We start from the raw sequence: 18,049 nt of genomic DNA, 5'->3' as shown, positions 1-18,049 counted from the left end.
AGGGTGTCTTGAGATCATACAGGTCTCCAAGGTCTCGTTGAGGGGCTAAGGTGAGGCTTCCAGGAGGAACTGGAGCCCAAGTGGAGACCTGAAGAATAAGTAGGAGGCAGCCAGGAAAAAGGAGGAGGCAGAATGGGATCTAAGGAACAACATGAGTGAAGGCCAGAGTGAGCTGGTGTGCCTGCAAAACTAAGCTCGGTCTGGTGGGGGCCCTCTGGGAGGGTGTGGGTGCTGGTGCATGTGGTGCTGCTCCGGGTGGGTCCTGAGCACAGGCCAGGGCCAGCTATTCAGGGTCTGGTTAGCTCTGCCAACCTGATGGCAATAGGGAGCCACTGAAGGTTTTAAGCAGGGGAGTGGCGACACTACTTTGTATTTTAGCTTTACCTTGGCTGCTATTGAAAACGGTCTGATGGAATGGGGGTCAGGGAGACAATGACACCTGAGTTGGGCTGGGGCCTCAGGGAGGTCCCAGAGCCCTCCTGCTCTGTCCCCAGATCTCTCTTCCTGACGGAGCATCCCTTTCCCACCCCACAAGGCTTTGCTTGGCCTGTGCCCCATCCTGAGTTGGGCGCTTCCTTCACTCGAACACTGACAACAGTTTCAGCAGGCCCCAGAATCAGAGGGTTGGAATGATGCTAGGGGGCTTCGTCTAACCCCTGCTGGACACCTCCCATCCCGCCCCCAACCCCTGTGCCTCTCCATCTGTCTGGTGGCAGTTCTGACCAGGATCCTCAGCAGATCAGTGTCCTCCAAAGCCCCTCTTTGGCTTTTCTGGGTTTCCTGCTTGGGGCCCAGTGCCCAATAGCTCATGGCTTTGTAGGAGACACAGAGAGGGTCTCCAACGATCAACTCCCCACGTGCCAACTCCCACCCCCAAATTCCACCTTGTGCTCAGCCTCTCAAACTTTGACTCCAAGCTGGGTTTCCACCCCAGCCTGGCTATGAATCCTGCGCCAGCTCAGGCTGGGGTGGGGGTGGGCGTGGGTGTGGACCGGAGGAACTGGGGCTCAGGAGAACTGGTGAAACCTTGGCTTCACCACTGGCTGTTGTGTGACCCTGGGTAAGTCGTTCCCTTCCCGGACGGTGCTTTCTCTTCTGCTTCACTGGGGACCGGGCTTAGAGTTCATCAGTGATGCTCAGCCATGGCTGTCTGTTGGAATGACGGGGGAGTTTTAAAAAACGTGATGCTGGGCTCTAACAGAGAGTGATGATGTGTTCTGGGGTGGGGCCTGGGCAAAGGTTCTGTTTCATGCAGGCCGCCATCCCCTTGCTCATCCAGGATGAAGGACGCTGGATTTGCTGATCGTCTGCAATATTCCATGACAGACCAAGATGGGTGGGGCAGAGTGGGCAAAAAGCCCGAGGAGTGTCCCCTCGTAAAGTATGGGCCCGCAGGACCACAGCAGTACAAGTACCTGCGGCTGCAGAAAGGCCAGAAGATTCAAGTTTTGGCCTCATGCATTCAGCAAGGTGGCTACTCCAGAGCCTAGCGCCAAGTGCTTGGAAGGTTCCCCCCCCCCACCAAAGGTTCTCAAAGTGGTCTTGGGCCAGTAGTAGCTGGAAAGGGAAGCATCTTTTGATTTCCACGGCTTCAAATGCATCCCGCAGGCCTCACTCCGCCTTTAGAACTGCTCCATGGGACACCCCAGCATCGTGGGCACCAGCACCCTACAGTCTGTATGTGATCTGCGCCTTCCTGCTCCCACCATGTCCCTCGAGGAAGAGGCTGTGCCTTATCTAATTTGAAATCCCCAGAATCTGGAGGTGTAGTGGGTGCTCAGTACACATGAGTCAAACGGACAAGCCACTCAGTTTCTTCATTTGTAAAGTGGGATCATGGTGCCTCCCTGCCAAAGTACAGGCCTGTGGGGAGAACCAGGTGAGCAGGCTGGCTTCATGGGTGTGCGACCTGAGCAGCTGCTCAGGGCCCTACACTCAGAAGGGCCCACACTTGATTTAATGCTCTGTGGTGGCCATCCTGGAATTCTTAATCTTTTTAAATGAGGAGCCCTGCGTTTTCATTTTGTACTGGGTTTTGCAGATGATGTGGCTGGCCTTGCACGTGTGGAAAACGGCGTGAATAAACCCAGAGAAGAGCCCTGCCTACAAATTATTTGTGGAACTTTATGATTGCCACCAGTTACTGGATCTGAGAGGCTATTAACTCCAGGGAAAGACCAGTTCTGGTAGAGGAAGAAGAAATGGGCACTGCTTTGTGACCTTTCTGGTAGGAGGAGGGGGCAGTGGTCTGGGGATGGCCAGGCTGAGAGAGAGAACTGTGGGGGCTGGGGAATACCAGAGGTCTATAGAGAACGATTTCAATGATCTTATCCCACCTGCCTGCCACAGATGTAGAATTTCTACCATTAGAACTTCATTCCTTTGACCGAAGCATTGCTTGCTCCTTAAATTAGGTGTAGCAAATTAGATTCCTAACCTCATCTTTGGCCAGAGAACCTGCCTCTGAGTTCCCATGTGATCTTGGGAAAACCGTTAAGAGCCTCAGTTTCTCCATCTACCTAATGGACATACTAGCCATAGCAGGGCCTCTAAGCCTCACTTGGCCCCTCCTCATTGATAGAATGAACATAAGGGAATGCTCATCCGATCTGCACCCACTCGCTCATTTTGGCTTTTTTTCCCCATGGCCTTCCTGAGGCACAGCCCTCCCAATCTGCAAAGACATAGGCCTAGGAAATCTGCAGGGTCAGGATTTCTGATAGCCTGGCCCAGCTGGGTGATGCTCTGGAGGAAGAAAACTATCAACCCCAGCTGCAGAGGCAGGAACCCCTTCTCTGTGTCATCCTGTTTGGAATCCTGGAGTATGTTGCTTTAGCAACTTGCCTAACTCACCCCACATGCCACGTGGAAAAGCCTCTGTCTGCTCTAGTGCATCACCCAAGCCACAGACGGGATTCTTCTAACTTACAGGATGGGGCCTCCGTCATCCACAAGGGCCGGAAGAGTGGGCCAAGTGGCTGGACCACGTGAAGGCAGGTCCCCAGCCTCAAATATTTAGTCTGCTGGTTGGCCTCTGCACCTGACATTTTACCATCAGCCCCTTGTCCCTTGAGCTCAAGGTACAGTCCAGTTGAAATGCAAACCCCTTCAGGTAGGACACATGAAATTGTCATCACTCATTAGTGCCCTTCAGCCTGAATTAAATCATTAGGTCTGGGGCTCAGAGCAGGTTTTGATTAGGGGAATAGAAGAGAACTGCTCAGCCCGGACCCCGAGAAGGGACTGGAGAGGGAGTCTGGGGGCGGGTGGTGTGGTCCAGAGCACTGGGAACTTGGGGGCAGCGGGTAGAGAGCCTCTCTCGGCCCTGAGCTGTGAGGCAAGGGAGGGAGAGCCGTGCTTACATTCTGAGGCACCATGTGAGCGTCGCTTCTCATCAGGCCGGCACCTTGACTGAGAAGCCGGTGTCTGGCTGAGTCTGAAGAAGGGAGTGGCCACTCCTGGGCTGGTGCCCTTGTGCGGATGGCCATTTGAGCGCTGATCTCATTTTCCCTGAAGACAGCTCCTTCAGCAGGAGCACCTTACTCATCTATCTATGCTCTCCGGGCCCAGTTCCCAAAGAAATATCATGAATGGATTAAGGAGGAGCCATGGCTTGGGCGTCAAACAATCCTGATGCGACCTCTTACTCTATCAGCATGACCTTGGATGAACCAACACGCTCCTCGTGTGTATTCTGGTGACTGCAGTCGTGACTTCGTGAGGCAGCAGCAGGGCCTAAGTGAGATGTGAGAACGTGCTCAACACAGCGGACGGCATCAATCAAATGACGCACGGTGGGAAGGGGATACCTGCTGCTGTTAACCGACGGCTGACTGGGTGCCAGATGCTGCTCGAAGCACTTGATATGAGTGAGTCACGTACAGATCATCGGACGTTTAGCACGCACCAGCCTGTGATGTTGTTTTTCTCCCCATTACACAGACGAGGAAAAATGAGGCCCAGAGGGGCTTCTCCAGGGTCAGCCGAGGAGAAAAGATTTGAACCCAGGCAGTTGGGCTCCCAGGCCACGCACATGGTGATCACTGCTGCTGTTCAGGAAGCACGTGGGTGAACAACGAAATGAGGGACAGAGGCAGGGAGGCAATGTGACCACCCTGGCTTTTCCCTCCAGGTGGGATTTTATTTACGTTGGGACTCAAGTCATAAAAACATGAAGGGTATGAAAGCCATTCCATGGAATGGAATGTTTTGGAAAGCTTATTTAATTGGGGTTTACAAGATGACCAACTCCAGCCTCTTGCCTCCCCTTCTCCCCACACTGGTAACAAACTTCTGGGCTTTCAGCTAAGAATTTGTCCAGCTGGGATTTACATGATGGGGGTTAGACCCCCACCTGGACCACAGCTCCCTCTAGCAAGCACTCCACACTGAGGGCATGTGGGTTCGGAGTCAGCTGGAGGCCATCGTATACCTCAACATAATAAAGGCCACATATGACAAATCCACAGCCAACGTCACACTCAATAGTGAAAAGCTTTTCCTCTGAAATTAGGAACAACACAAGGCTGCCCAACCTTGCTGCATAGTATCCAAAATCCTAGCTACAGTCACCAGACAAGAAAAAGAAATAAAAGACATCTCAACTGATAAAGAAGGAACACTGCCACTATTTGCAAATAACATGATATATATAGAAAATCCTAAAGGCTCCACCAAAAAGCTATTAGAATTAATAAATGAATTCATTAAAATTGCAGGATATAAAATTATTAGACAGAAATCTGTTGCATTTTTATACACTAATAATGAGCTAGCAGAAAGAGAAATCAAGAAAATCCTATTTGCAATTGTATCAAAAAGAAGAAAATACCTGGGAATAAATTAAACCAAGGAGGTAAAAGACCTGTACTCTGAAAACTGTAAGGTATTGATGAAAGAGATTGACGATGAACCAGTAAGTGGAAGGATACAGCATATTCATGGACTGGAAGAATTAAGTGTTGAAATGTCCACACTACTCAAAGCAATGTAGAGATTCAATGTAATCTCCATCAAAATACCAACAGCATTTTTCACAAAACTAGAATAATCCCCAAATTTGTATGGAGCCACAAAAGATCCGAATAGCCAAAGCAATCTTGAGAGAGAAGAACAAAGCTGGAGGTATCACAATCCTGGATTTCAAACTATACTACAAGCTGTAGTAATCAAAACAGTATGGCAGTGTCACAAAGATAGACACATAGGTCAGCGGGACCAAGCAGAGAGCCCAGAAATAAACCCACGTGTATATGGTCAATTAATCTATAACAAAGGACAGAAGAACACACAATGGGAAAAGACAGTTTCTTCAATAAGTGGTGTTGGGAAAACTAGACAGCTACATGGTAGGAAAGGAAGGAAGGAAGGAAGAAAGGAAGAAAGGAAGGAAGGAAAGGGGGGGAGGAGGGGAGGAAGGAAGGAAGGAAAGGGGGGGAGGAGGGGAGGAAGGGAGGAAAAAAGGAAGGAAAGAAGAAAGGAAGGAATGGGAAGGAGAGAGGAGGAAGGAAGAAAGAAGGGAGGGAGGAAGGGAGGAAGGAAGGGAGGGAGGGAGGAAGGGAGGAAGGAGGGGAGGAAGGAAGGAAGGAAGGAAGGAAAGGGGGGAGGAAGGGAGGAAAAAAGGAAGGAAAGAAGGAAGGAAGGAATGGGAAGGAGAGAGGAGGAAGGAAGAAAGAAGGGAGGGAGGAAGGGAGGAAGGAAGGGAGGGAGGGAGGAAGGGAGGAAGGAGGGGAGGAAGGAAGGAAGGAAGGAAGGAAAGGGGGGAGGAAGGGAGGAAAGGGGGGAGGAAGGGAGGAAAAAAGGAAGGAAAGAAGGAAGGAAGGAATGGGAAGGAGAGAGGAGGAAGGAAGAAAGAAGGGAGGGAGGAAGGGAGGAAGGGAGGGAGGGAGGAAGGGAGGAAGGAGGGGAGGAAGGAAGGAAGGAAGGAAGGAAGGAAGGAAGGAAAGGGGGGAGGAAGGGAGGAAAGGGGGGAGGAAGGGAGGAAAAAAGGAAGGAAAGAAGGAAGGAAGGAATGGGAAGGAGAGAGGAGGAAGGAAGAAAGAAGGGAGGGAGGAAGGGAGGAAGGAAGGGAGGGAGGGAGGGAGGGAGGAAGGGAGGAAGGAGGGGAGGGAGGGAGGGAGGGAGGGAGGAAGGAAGGGAGGAAGGAAGGAAGGGAGGAAGGAAGGGAGGAAGGAAGGAAGGAAGGAAGGAAGGAAGGAAAGGGAGGGAGGAAGGAAAGGGAGGGAGGAAGGAAGGGAGGAAAAGAGAAGGAAAGAAGGAAGGATGGAATGGGAAGGGGAGGAAGGAAGAATAGAAGGGAGGGAGGGAGGGAGGAAGGGAGGAAAAAAGGAAGGAAAGAAAGAAGGAAGGAAGGAATGGGAAGGGGAGGGGAGGAAGGAAGAATAGAAGGGAGGGAGGAAGGGAGGGAGGAAGGAAGAATAGAAGGGAGGGAGGAAGGGAGGAAGGAAGGGATGGAGGAAGGAAGGGAGGAAGGAAGGAAAGAAAGGGAGGGAGGAAGGAAGGGAGGAAAAGAGAAGGAAAGAAGGAAGGAAGGAACAGGAGAGGGGAGGGGAGGAAGGAAGAAAGAAGGGAGGAAGGAAGGAAGGAAGGAAGGAAGTGCACCCCTTTCTTACACCATATTAAAAAATAAACTCAAAATGGATTAAAGCCCTAAATGTGATACCTGAAGCCATAAAACCCCTAAAAGAAAACATAGGCAGTAAACTCCTAGACATGGGTCTTAGCAATATTTGGGAGGGTCTTTCTCCCGAGGCAAGGACAACAAAAGCAAAAATAAACAATTGGGACTACATCAGACTAAAAGCTTTTGCACAGCAAAGTAAACCATCACCAAAATGAAAAAATCCACATCTACTAAATGGGAGAAAATATTTGCAAATGATGTATCTGATAAGTAGTTAATACCCCCCAAAATATAAGAAGTCATTTAAAAAAAAAAAGCAATCTGATTTTATTTTTTAATTTTTTTTTAATGTTTATTTATTTTTGAGACAGAGCATGAACGGGGGAGGGTCAGAGAGAGGGAGACACAGAATCGGAAACAGGCTCCAGGCTCTGAGGTGTCAGCACAGAGCCCGACACGGGGCTCGAACTCACAGACCGCGAGATCGTGACCTGAGCCGAAGTCGGATGCTTAACTGACTGAGCCACCCAGGTGCCCCCTCAAAAAAGCAATCTGATTTTAAAACGGGTAGAGAAACTGAATAGACACCTTTTCCAAAGAAGACATACAGATGGCCGATGGGCACATGAAAATATGCTCAATATCACTCATCATTAGTGAAATGCAAATCAATACCACAACGAAGTATCATCTCGCACCTGTCAGAATGGCTATCATCACAAAGACAAGAAAAAACAAATGTTGGTGAGGATGTGGAGAAAAGAGAACCCATGTGCTATTGGTGGGAATGTAAATTGGTGCAGCCACTGTGGAAAACAGTATGGCAATTCCTCAAAAAATTAAAAATAGAACTATTTTAATAGTTCTGAACGACCCAGTAATTCCACTATTGGATATTTACTCCCCCAAAATGAAAACACTAATTCAAAAAGATATATGCCCTCCGTTGTTCATTGCAGCACTATTTACAATAGCTAAGATATGGGAGCAACCTAAGTGTCCATTGATAGACGAATGGATAAAGAAGATGTACTCTGTGTACACAATGGGACATTACTCAACCACAAAAGATAATGAAATCTTGCCAATCCCAACAACATGGGTAACACCCAGAGGGTACGGCACTAAGTGAAATAAGTCAGAAAGAGACATATACCATGTGATTTCATTTACACGCGGAATCTAAAAAACAAAGCAAATGAACAAACAGAACAAGACAAATAGACTCATCAATACAGGGAATAACCTGGGCTGCCAGAGGTGAAAGGGATTAAGAGGCACAAACTTCCAGTTATTAAATAAAAAAGTCCTGGAGATGAAAAGTACAGCCTGGGGAATCTAGTCAGTAATATTGTAATCACTTTCTGTGGTGGCAGGTTGCAACCACTCATCACGGTGTGCATTTCATAAGACGTATAAATGTTGAATCACTGTGTTGTAACCTGAAACGAATACAATACTGGATATCGGTTGTACTTCTATTTAAAAAAAAAAAAAAAAAAAACCTACTATAAAAAAAACACAAAGAACTAAAGAGGCAAGCCAGCTCAGACCACAGTTTTGTCCTAAGCAAGGAGGAGAGAGGATGGAAGGGAAGTTGCCTGCTGCTGAAGGAAGCTTCCCCTACAGGAGGGGAGAGAAAGAGCTTCGGGGAGGTCAAAATCAAGGTGAGTCGCTGTCTGAGTTCTGTAGGGGCCCACAGCCCTGTGTGGGTGGGCGGGGACAAGGAGAACAGCAAGGAGATAGACATCCCATCTCTGGGGGGCCACGGTGGGATAGACACTGGCCACAGTGAATAACTAGAAAGAAAGTGATACTCCACTGCTCTTTTCAGGGGCCCCGAGACCCGCGTGTGGAAGGGTCCAGAAGCTCCTCAGCTGAGAGGCTTGGCTGACAAGCCCCATGGCTGGAGAGCCGGGCTTGGATCTTTTTAGTCTTTGCACACCCATGGTGCCTAGTACTGTGTTTTTTTTTTTCCAGACCAGGATTTTCTGCTGAATAAGAACCGCCCCCCACCCCCGGCTTCCACAGGGACACACAAGGGCCATGCCGCATGGTATGGTTCTTCTCCACGCCACAAAATACCACAAGACACTCACACTAAGATCGCATTGACTTCATGACAGCCTCAACAGAAAGAAAGAAAGAAAGAAAGAAAGAAAGAAAGAAAGAAAGAAAGAAAGAAAGGAAGGAAGGAAGGAAGGAAGGAAGGAAGAAAAAAAATCCCTCAATTCCCATCATGATCAAGACTTCGGGCCAGGTCTTTAGGAGAGGGGCTGGGAAAGTTTGGGTCTATTTGGGGCCTTGACATGTATGTCTTCTCCAGCACCCTTGCACGTAGCACTTCCTTTAGACCTCTCCTATGGACTTGAGTTTGACAGCTACAACTCCGTGCATCCTTCCATCCCTTACTGTACGGTCGGTACCTTCAGTCCTAAGCTGCTGCTGCTGGAGAAGAAAGACAACCTCCCTGAATGCTTAATACGTGCTGGAACTTTCCAAGCACTGTATTTACACTTACTCATTTAATCTTTGGATAATTCTGTAAATTCTCTTATTATCATCCCCATTTTGCAGATGAGAAAGCTGAGGCACAGAACCATTTGGTAATTTGCAAAGAGCACAGAGTCCTAACTGGCAGAGGCCAGACCCAGTCCAGGGAGTGAGACCTCCGCGCTTTCACCCCCACGCTGTGTCTGATCTCCCTGTGTGCCTTTATGGAGCGCCGCAGACAATAGGTGCTCAGTAAAGATTGAGTTTTAAAGAATCATTACTCATGAACCCTGATTACAGATGTGTTATGATAGAAACTTCTGATCAATGGATCTGTTTTACCTGGATGTCAGCTACAAAAGTCTTTGGGTTTGTCTATTTCCTATTCCTTCCTTCCATCCTTCCTTCCCTCCATCCTCCCTTCCTCTTCCCTTCTTCCCTCCTTCTTTTATTTCCTTCCTCCCTTCCTTCCTTCCTCTTTCCCTCCTTCTCTCTCTTTATTCCTTTTTTCTTCCTTTCTAGTTTTGCCCACCCATCACCCTGCTCAACTTACAGCAGAAGCTCTGGCAAGATAGAAGCTCCAAACTCATAATGGCTCCCACGTGCATTCACTCCCAACTTGGCCTGTGACAGGTTCCCGGCTCAGCCAAGCTGTGCCGTCACCATCAGGCAAGCTTCCTGGTAATCCTCACATTGAATCCATGTGATGCACCACTGGGAGACTGACATCAATCTTGCTCTGGAGCCAGGGGGATGGAGCTACTGACCCCCCCCCCCCCCCCCGCAACCCCCGCCCCAACCTTTCCAATTTGGGTCCAAAATAGAGTCACCTTTGTGGTTTAAAATATCCTTTTTTTTTCCTCTCTCTTTAATTAGTCCCAGGAAATAACACTCTAACTTATAAACAACCCTACTTTGAGGCCTCTCCACACCCTTTCAAGGCTCTCCTCCCCTCAGGAAGCCTCCTTTGCTAATCAAGTGGAACTGAACTTCTCTTGTGTGAACCATAGTCCTTAGCTTTTCTGTGCTGTTCACTCCCTAATCCCTCTATTCAGCTTCCTCTGGCCTTGCCTTATTCCCAGCTCCAGGCAGGACCCAGACTGCACACATACTTGGTCCCCACGCCCAGTTTCTTGCAAGCAGATGTCGTCGTTCCAACATTGATTGATATGTTTAATGAATCCCATATTTTAAGAACCCAAACTGACCATACATAACTTAAGGGTGGTTTTTCTCCATTTAAAGGGAATTCTGAGTCACAAATCCTGTCCCTGTCCTTCACCCCACTCCCCTAGCGCCACCCCCCACCCCCACCATTCCTGCTTGAGTAAACGACATTAACAACCATGGCTTCTGCCCTGCTGTGCACCAAGCCCTGTGTTAAGGACTTTTCTGACAGTGCCTCACTTAATTATCTGGAGTACTTTATGAACTCGGTCTGAATTTCTATCTCCGTTCCACAAAGAAAGAAACCTGTTGGAGAGATTGCATATTGTGCCCAAGATTGTACAGCTAGTGGGCAGCAGAGCCAGGATGGAAGCGCTCTGATTCCAAAGACTTCATTCTTAGCTTTCCGAGGTCCAGACTTTCTCCATCTCAGGTCCGGTGGGAAGGTTCCTCCTATCTGGAGTCACACAGGGCTCCCTTTTCCTAAGACTGGATCTCCCCGTGATTTGAAGACAGTTCCTGGAGTTACCTTCCCTCCTGTCTAAAAGACTTAGAGTGGACTTCACCTCCCCCTGCAGCTGGTTTCTAGATGTATGCTGGCCTGGTGGCCTGATGCCCTCCCCAACACTCCTTTCCCCCAACAATTTAAAGCGGCAATGTTTGCTTCGTGGCTCTAGGATCTGGACTGAAATCCATGGCCAGAAACTCTTTCAACTACAGGCCCTTCCAGAGTCTCCGCTAGAGACCGATGGGGGGTGCACTTGTTTCCGCGGTACCCCGGGACCGCGGTGAGTGAGCCCGGGCTGGGGGGTCGCCACCGGTGCTCCCTGTCTGCTCCTTCCCTGCTGCCCCCGCGTCTGACCCCAGTACCGCTCCAGCCCCAGCCTGACCCATGCGGAAGGGGAGGCGAGGCCGGGCGGCCAGTCCCGGGGCGGGCTCTGGTCCCCGCCGGGACACTCCGCTGCGCAAAGGAGAGGCCCCGAAAGCGGTCGCCGCCGGTAGAACGGCGCCGCTGGCCGCCACCCCGGGTCGGGCCGGGTCGCCGGGGGTGGAGAAGCCCGGGCCGGGTGGCCCCAGTGCGGAGAGCCCAGGGCCCGCTTCTGGCAGCCGGCAGTGCGCCCGGCCGGCCCGAGGTCCTCGCCGCGCCCCGACACCTGGATTGCATTAGGCGGGCGGCGCGCGCCTCGGCGACGGCGGCTTCCCCCGATTATTGAATAACTGCATAATTTCGAGCGCCGGTTGCCCCGTCCCTACCCCGCGTGTCAGGTAAGGTTTCTGGGGCCCTGGACTGCGAAGCTGCGCCTGTCGCCTTCGGCCCGGCCGGCGACCGCTCGCCCCCGCCTAGGGGCCGCCGCCCTGGGGCTTCGTCCGACCGCGGCCGGAGGGACTCTGGGCAGCGCTCGGCGCCCAGTTCCCCCCAGCTCTCCCGGGCCGCCGCGCCCGGCTCCCCAAACTTCAGGCGCCTCCCTCCGCAGGCAGGAGGGCTCCCGAGGCGGCGCTTGCTCCGCGCGTCCGGACCCCTCCCAGCCCGGGCCACGCGCCCTCCGCGCTCCCGGGACGCCCGAGTCTCCCCGGCGGGGCGCCGGGACGTAGCCAGCGTGTCCGGCGGGGCCGCCAGCCCGCCGCGCTCCTCGACTCGAGCCTTTTCAATCTTCCCCAACTCCTCCCCGCACACCCAAACTCCCGGCCCCGAGTCGCCCCGGCGCCCTCTTTTGCGGAGTTTGGCCGCTAGACTGCCGCCGCTTCTCGGGGGACCCGCGTCCCCCCAGCAGCCAAGCTCCGACCCTCCGAGGGGCTCCCACCGGCACGCGGAGGCAAGGGGGACGTACCTGGCCACAGGCTGAGCGTCCAGGCCACCAGGAGGCCCCTGGGCAGGTCCATGGCGCGCGGCGGCAGCGGCGGCTGGGGCCAGGTGAGGGGCGGCGGGGCGGCGGGGCGGCGAGCCCGAGCGGCAGCCTCCTCGAGGGCGCCCGGAGCCTGCACTGCGAGCCGCGCGCCCGGCTCCCTGACAGCCGCCGCTCCTGCAGAGGAAGTGGGAGGGCTCGGGCGGCGGGGAGGGGCGCGCGGACACGCTCGCGCCGGGCGCGGGGCCAGTCTCGGCCCCTCTGCCACCTGGGCACGCGGCGTGCCGCTCCCCCCCCCCCCCCACGCCCTCTCCGCACCCCGCCGCGCCCCTACTCCTCCTCTGCCGGGGAGAGCACCCCCCCAGCCCCCCGCCTCCGAGAACCGGTGCGGCGCCTCCCTCCACACCCCGCCACCAAATGCCAAATCTCTGCAGCAAAAGTGGTTTATATTCCCGTTTCCCAGAGGGTTCACAAAGCTCGGAGGGGTATCTCAGGTGGCCCGAAGACATTAGCCACGACTGAGGTCTCCCTTGGCCCAGGGGAGCGGATGTCCCTCAAACGTCAGTTCGGAGACGTCCCTCCTGCCTGCCCTCATCGGGAGCTTGGAATGCAAAGGCCCCGGTGCTGCTTCTGACCCCGGAATGAATGCGGATCCCTGCTCCACCTCCACTCTGTCCTCCCCTCCTACCTGAGGCACCCCAACGCAGCCAGGAGGATCCTGAGCCTACTTTCACAGCAGTGAAGCTGTTCTTTGGAACGCAGCCACCTTCCTTCCCAGCAGTTCAAAACCCCTGACAATTAAATTCAATGCACATTTGTTGCACAAACTTTAAATCAGGCCCTGGACCAGAACCAGGGAGTGTAGAGGCTGGCCTGCCCAGCAGGGGAGAATTGAGGCAGAGGATGGGATGGCACAGGTGGTGAAAGTGAGAGCACGGACCCCACATCACTTTCTCAGGAAAGCCTTCCTTCACCCCCACCCCAGCCCCCGTCCTCACCAGGTAGGCTCCCCAGGTACATGATCTCTCTCCCTCTCTTTTCTTCATTATACTTAGGTAAGTTAGTGTAATCATTTGATTAACTTTTCTGCCCTTGTCCAGACTGAAAACCCCATTCAGGTAGAAATCTCTGGTTCACAACTGAGCACTCAGCCCTCAGCACCCAGTACCGGTAACACAGTAAGTGGGTGGGTGGACGGATGAATAGTTGAATGAGCACAGGTGATGTGTGGGTGCCCAGAGGAATTTTCTCTCTGGGAAGGATTGGAAGGGCTTCCCAGTGGAGTTGGCATTCAGGCTGGATCCTGGAGGATTGAAGTGGGTTTTGAGAAGGCCCAGGTTCACGTGAGTTCAGTAATAGGTGTTGTGCCTGCCTCCCCAACACTGCTCTCTTCTTGCTAGATACCCTGGTTTTATTTCAGTAACCTCACCTCCCTCACTTAGCCACAGACATTGGGGAAAGCTCATTCCATCCCCACAGGGTGTATATGTGTGTGTGTGTGTGTGTGTGTGTAGGGGGAGGTATGTGGTTTAGGCTGAAATGAATCAGTGTATTGCCACCCCCCTGACCATAGTTTAAGAAAGGGAAACATGACCAAGGAAGGCTTTCTGGGAAACAAGCTTTCTTACTCTTCTAATATGGCCCGTAGAAGGGAGGAAGGAAGGAAGGAACTCTTTTCTCCCTTCTCCTACTCCTACATCCCCTCCCAGGCTGAGACAAAGAATCATGTAGGCCCAGAAGTGGAAGGGGTTGGGGTGGAGAAGGGAGATCTGTCTTGGGATGGCAGAATGGAGAACGCAAGTCCACCAGGGTCTTATTGAGCTTCTAGATCAAACCACCCCCTCAGCCTGTTCCCCTGAGGACTTTGCAGTTATATGACCAATGAGTCCGCTTTATTGTTTAAGTGGGTTTGAGTGAGGCTGCTTTGAACCTAGAGCACCCTAACTGGTAAGAGTTATCCAATGAGCTGCAAACCACCTCTTGCCTCACCCAATTTCAGGCTTTCTCTGGTGGTTCTCAAACTCCAGGTATTTGGGGGTTGCTTGAAGCACTTGTGAAGACCAGACACTCTTTGCTGAAGGAGATCCCTTTGGTGGGCGTGTTGCTGATGGTCTTCGTGTAACAATTCTTCTATTTTTCCCCTTCATTAGCTCCCGTTGTCCTCATCAGGGGCATTGGAGTCCTGAATACGATATGTGTGCCTTTTCAGAATCTGGCAGCGTGGGGAGGGGAAGAGATGTGCCCTCCCTCTTCAACATGCAGAACACAGAAGAGAAGCCCACGCTGGAGGCCCCAGGGGTGGAGCTGACAAGACACGACCTGGTATTTATTGATGTGATCCTTGTTTATTATTTAATCATTTATTTAATTTATTATTTGATGAGTATTACACATTTTATCTAACCTTACAAGGCAGCAGCGTACGGGTGACAAATGCACAGTGCAGATTCAATCTGGAAAAACTCAGAGACTCGGATAAAGGGCTTTATGGAAGCTGGGATTTGAGTTGAGCAATGGTAATGATACTACTAACCCTTTACATGTATGTAGCATATTTATTTTTCTTGAGATAATTCACATGCCATAAAGTTCACCAGCAACTTTAAGTTTCTCCACAAGGTTGTCATGACGTCCCAAAGAAACTCTGTAACCATTAGCAGCTACTACCCATTCCCTCACCCAAGTCCCCTGGAAACCACGGATCTACTTTCTGTCTGTACGGATTTGTCTATTCTGAACATTGGAATCAGACAAGAGATGGCCTTTTGCGTCTGGCTTCTATCACCTTGTATCCAAGGTTCATCCATATTGTAGCAAGGATCAGTATTTCATTCCTTTTTATTGCTAAATAACATTTCGCTGCATGGATATACCGTGTTTTGTTTATCTACTCATCAGGTGAGATATATTTGCTTGTTTCTACTTTTTGGCCATTATGAATGATGCTGCTATGAACATTTGCATACAAGTTTTTGTGTGAACGTATGTTTTCAATTCTCCTGGGTATATACCTAGGAGTGGAATTCTGAGTTGTGTGATAACTCTGTGGTTAATCATTTGAGGAACTAATAAACTGTTTCCACTATGGCGTTTACATTCCCACGAGCGATGTCTGAGGGGTGTCCGTGGCATTTTACCAATTTTCAAATCCCTTGCACAACTTCGATCTAATTTAATGTTCACAAGACTCCTGCGAGGAATTATAGTCATTTTTTTATAGATAAAAAGACTGTCCTGGTGAGGATTCTCTCACAAGTAACAGAAACTACACAAAGCGACTCACGCAGAAAAGGCAGTGTATGAGCTTATGTAGACAGGAAGTGCACAGATGATTGCCGCAGGTATGGCTGGATCAAGCGTCTCAAGTGAAACTCTTGTCTGTTTTCTGTCTTCTCTTAGTTTTACTTCACTCTGCAGTCCTTTCCTGAAGCAGACAAGATTTCTCTGCCTGCTAGGAAGATGTAGCCAGCAGACCCAAACTTACACTTTATAGATTCTAAACAGAAAGAGACAGCCTTCCCTACTCGATCCAGCAGAAAAGCCCAGGGCTTTGGTTCATGCCCACTCCAGAACCAATCAGCACCTGGAGAATATGGTACTATAATTGGCCCAGTCTGTGGCACACGCCCAGCCCTGAGGAGTTGGGAAGAGAAGGGTGTTATGACTGACAGCTGCAGCAAGACGGCATATCATAGGAGAAGAGTTCCCTAAAGGAAACAGATAAAGGAGGGTGACAAAGTATGCCAAGCAGAAAAATCCACAGTTGCCAAGTCCACTTGAGAAATCTAAACTCAAAGTAGCAAAGGATGCACCCGAGATCCCACAGCACCTGCGTGGCAGAACTGGGATTCGGATCCCAATGGACTCACAACTCATCACCACATCACAGCTGGATGGGGGAAGCAGGTGTTTTAGGTCAGGACTGCATGAACATGGTTAGCCCAGAGACATCCTGTGGGTGGGATCTGCTGAGCCTTGATCTTGGTCCCAATGCCGAGGGTCATTGACTGGGATTCCTACCGGGATCAAGCCCTGTACACAGCCTATACCAAATCCAGGAAGTTATCTTCTGATTTCCACTTCTCAAGCCACAAGTATGTACAGTATTTCGCAGTAAAGATATCAAAGGGAAGGAGTATGGCCACAGTACAAACAGACACGCAGGATGGATGAGGAAACATCCTCTTGAAGAAAAACATCTCATTTGGAGACTACAAATTGCCTCAAAAGTCTGGAGGTAGCAGTCAACATCCTAGCTGAAAGGCCATTTCTGATGAGTGAAGCCCTTGACCATGGACCAGACAGGAAGAGTGACATCAGGAACAAACGCCACAGTGACAACAGTATGAAGAACAACTTGCCTTCAACTGAGTACTCAGTATGGACGAACTATAACTCCTGCATCATTTCCTTTAGCCTCCTGCGTGGCCCAGGGCATCGTCCAGGAACTTCTCCCCGGCCCTGGCTGGGCTGGGATGTCAGAGAGAAGTCATGAAGGTTAGGGTCTGCATGGAATGCACCAGGGTAAAGATGGGCTTACGGAGGGCTCTCTGGAGAGTCTCAAACAAAGACAAGGAGCAGAGAAAGGGATTCCCAACAGTGCACAGGGACCAGATGCCAGGGTGCCTTTGGGCCAAGGGACAGGAACTGAGCCATTTGATAAGCATATTCCTGTGAGTGTGTTTGGGCCAAACACAGGTACACACGCCCATGCAAACAGTCACATGCATGCATGCGTGTCCGTGCCAACAATAAACACACTCTTCCCCTCCAGCACAATCCAAACCCATGTTGAGGAAGAGAAACATTTCTCCAAACACACTTCAAATGTACCGATTACCCTATGCCTTTTGGGGATAGCATTTCCCATGATTTTTTAGAATACTGTTGGTTCCTCATCGTTCTTTCTCCCACTTTCAGGTGAAACCTAAGCATCCATGTCTCAAATGCCAGGGACAGAGCTCCCAAAGGACACCCTTTGGTTCGAAAAAAAGCCATAAAAAGCTTTGTTATTGGTATCCTTTTCTTTACTTTGGGGGCAGATCAAATTCCAGCAGGTAAATCCTAGGGATTTTGCAGGGGGGTGAGGTTGGTTAAAAAAAGATAAGGGTGGAAATAATTTTGGCCCCATTGTGAGATATTTTTAATCAGCCTTCATTTGACAGGTAATGAGCTGTTTTTGAGTGAGATGGGGGAAGGGCAGGGAGGGCTGTATCCATATAAGTCAGGAGGACAGAAACCTGTGGCCTTTGACCAATTCAGGAAGGTTCTATGGAAGAGGGGTCAACACCTCCCAGATCATCTTTCAGACACCCCCACCTGCTCCCCCCAAGATATTGTGTGCTTTCATGTGCATTGCTTGAGTTTCCGTAAAGATGCTTCCTTTTTCCAGCCTTAGCCTTGGTGGATTCTGTTCACTGTGCTCACTGCGGAATCTTCTGCTCCCCCCCAGCCCCGCCTACTGGGTCAAACCTGTGCTGTGCCTGTCCTTCAAAGCCTGTGCAATGGCACTTATTCCTGCCTTCCTAATTGTGTTTCCTACCTCTCTCCAAAACAATCCATGTGGCCAAGACTAGAACACAACTAACAGGACCAACAACCATCACTGAACATCACTGACCATGGGCGAGGTACTTTGCTGAGTGCCCTACACCATCTCATCTGATCCCTTGGCCTTTGGTGGGTCTTCTGTTCCCATGGAATGGCTAGCATTGCAGTCACCGTCAATACTCTAATAGATTCCCTTGGCCCTGGCCATTGCTGTGAATGCCATATTCTGAGGCTTCTATCTATGAGCTGGAAGGTGTTCTGTGGCCCCTGGAGCTCTGTCAGCAGGCTGGGAGTGTTGGGGAATTAGTGGGCGCAGTTCCCAACCAATGACTGATGGGAGCTGGTGGACGAGTATAGCTCAGCTCCCATAGTC

General features: G+C 50.9%; 1 protein-coding gene and 1 long non-coding RNA gene across 2 annotated transcripts in view; one reads left to right on the top strand and one right to left on the bottom strand.

Annotated features, from left to right (window-relative positions):
• The window catches only part of ITGA11 (integrin subunit alpha 11), a 125,990-nt gene extending 113,732 nt beyond the window's left edge, over window positions 1-12,258 (bottom strand). Inside the window, exon 1 of the mRNA XM_058737264.1 lies at window positions 12,112-12,258. Within this exon, the coding sequence (XP_058593247.1) occupies window positions 12,112-12,163 (52 nt within the window). The 5' untranslated portion in view covers window positions 12,164-12,258. The remainder of the gene's footprint in view (window positions 1-12,111) is intronic.
• A 2,215-nt stretch (window positions 12,259-14,473) lies between these two features.
• Window positions 14,474-17,523, top strand: LOC131516366 (uncharacterized). Its single transcript, XR_009264032.1, has 2 exons — window positions 14,474-15,024; window positions 15,526-17,523. It is a non-coding gene; the product is annotated as an uncharacterized LOC131516366 (long non-coding RNA).
• The last annotated feature ends 526 nt before the right edge of the window (window positions 17,524-18,049 follow it).

Source organism: Neofelis nebulosa, chromosome 7, assembly GCF_028018385.1.
Source record: "Neofelis nebulosa isolate mNeoNeb1 chromosome 7, mNeoNeb1.pri, whole genome shotgun sequence".
Lineage (NCBI taxonomy): Eukaryota > Metazoa > Chordata > Mammalia > Carnivora > Felidae > Neofelis > Neofelis nebulosa.
The sequence above is the reverse complement of the archived record's forward strand: the minus strand, read 5'-3'. Positions and strand labels throughout refer to the sequence as shown.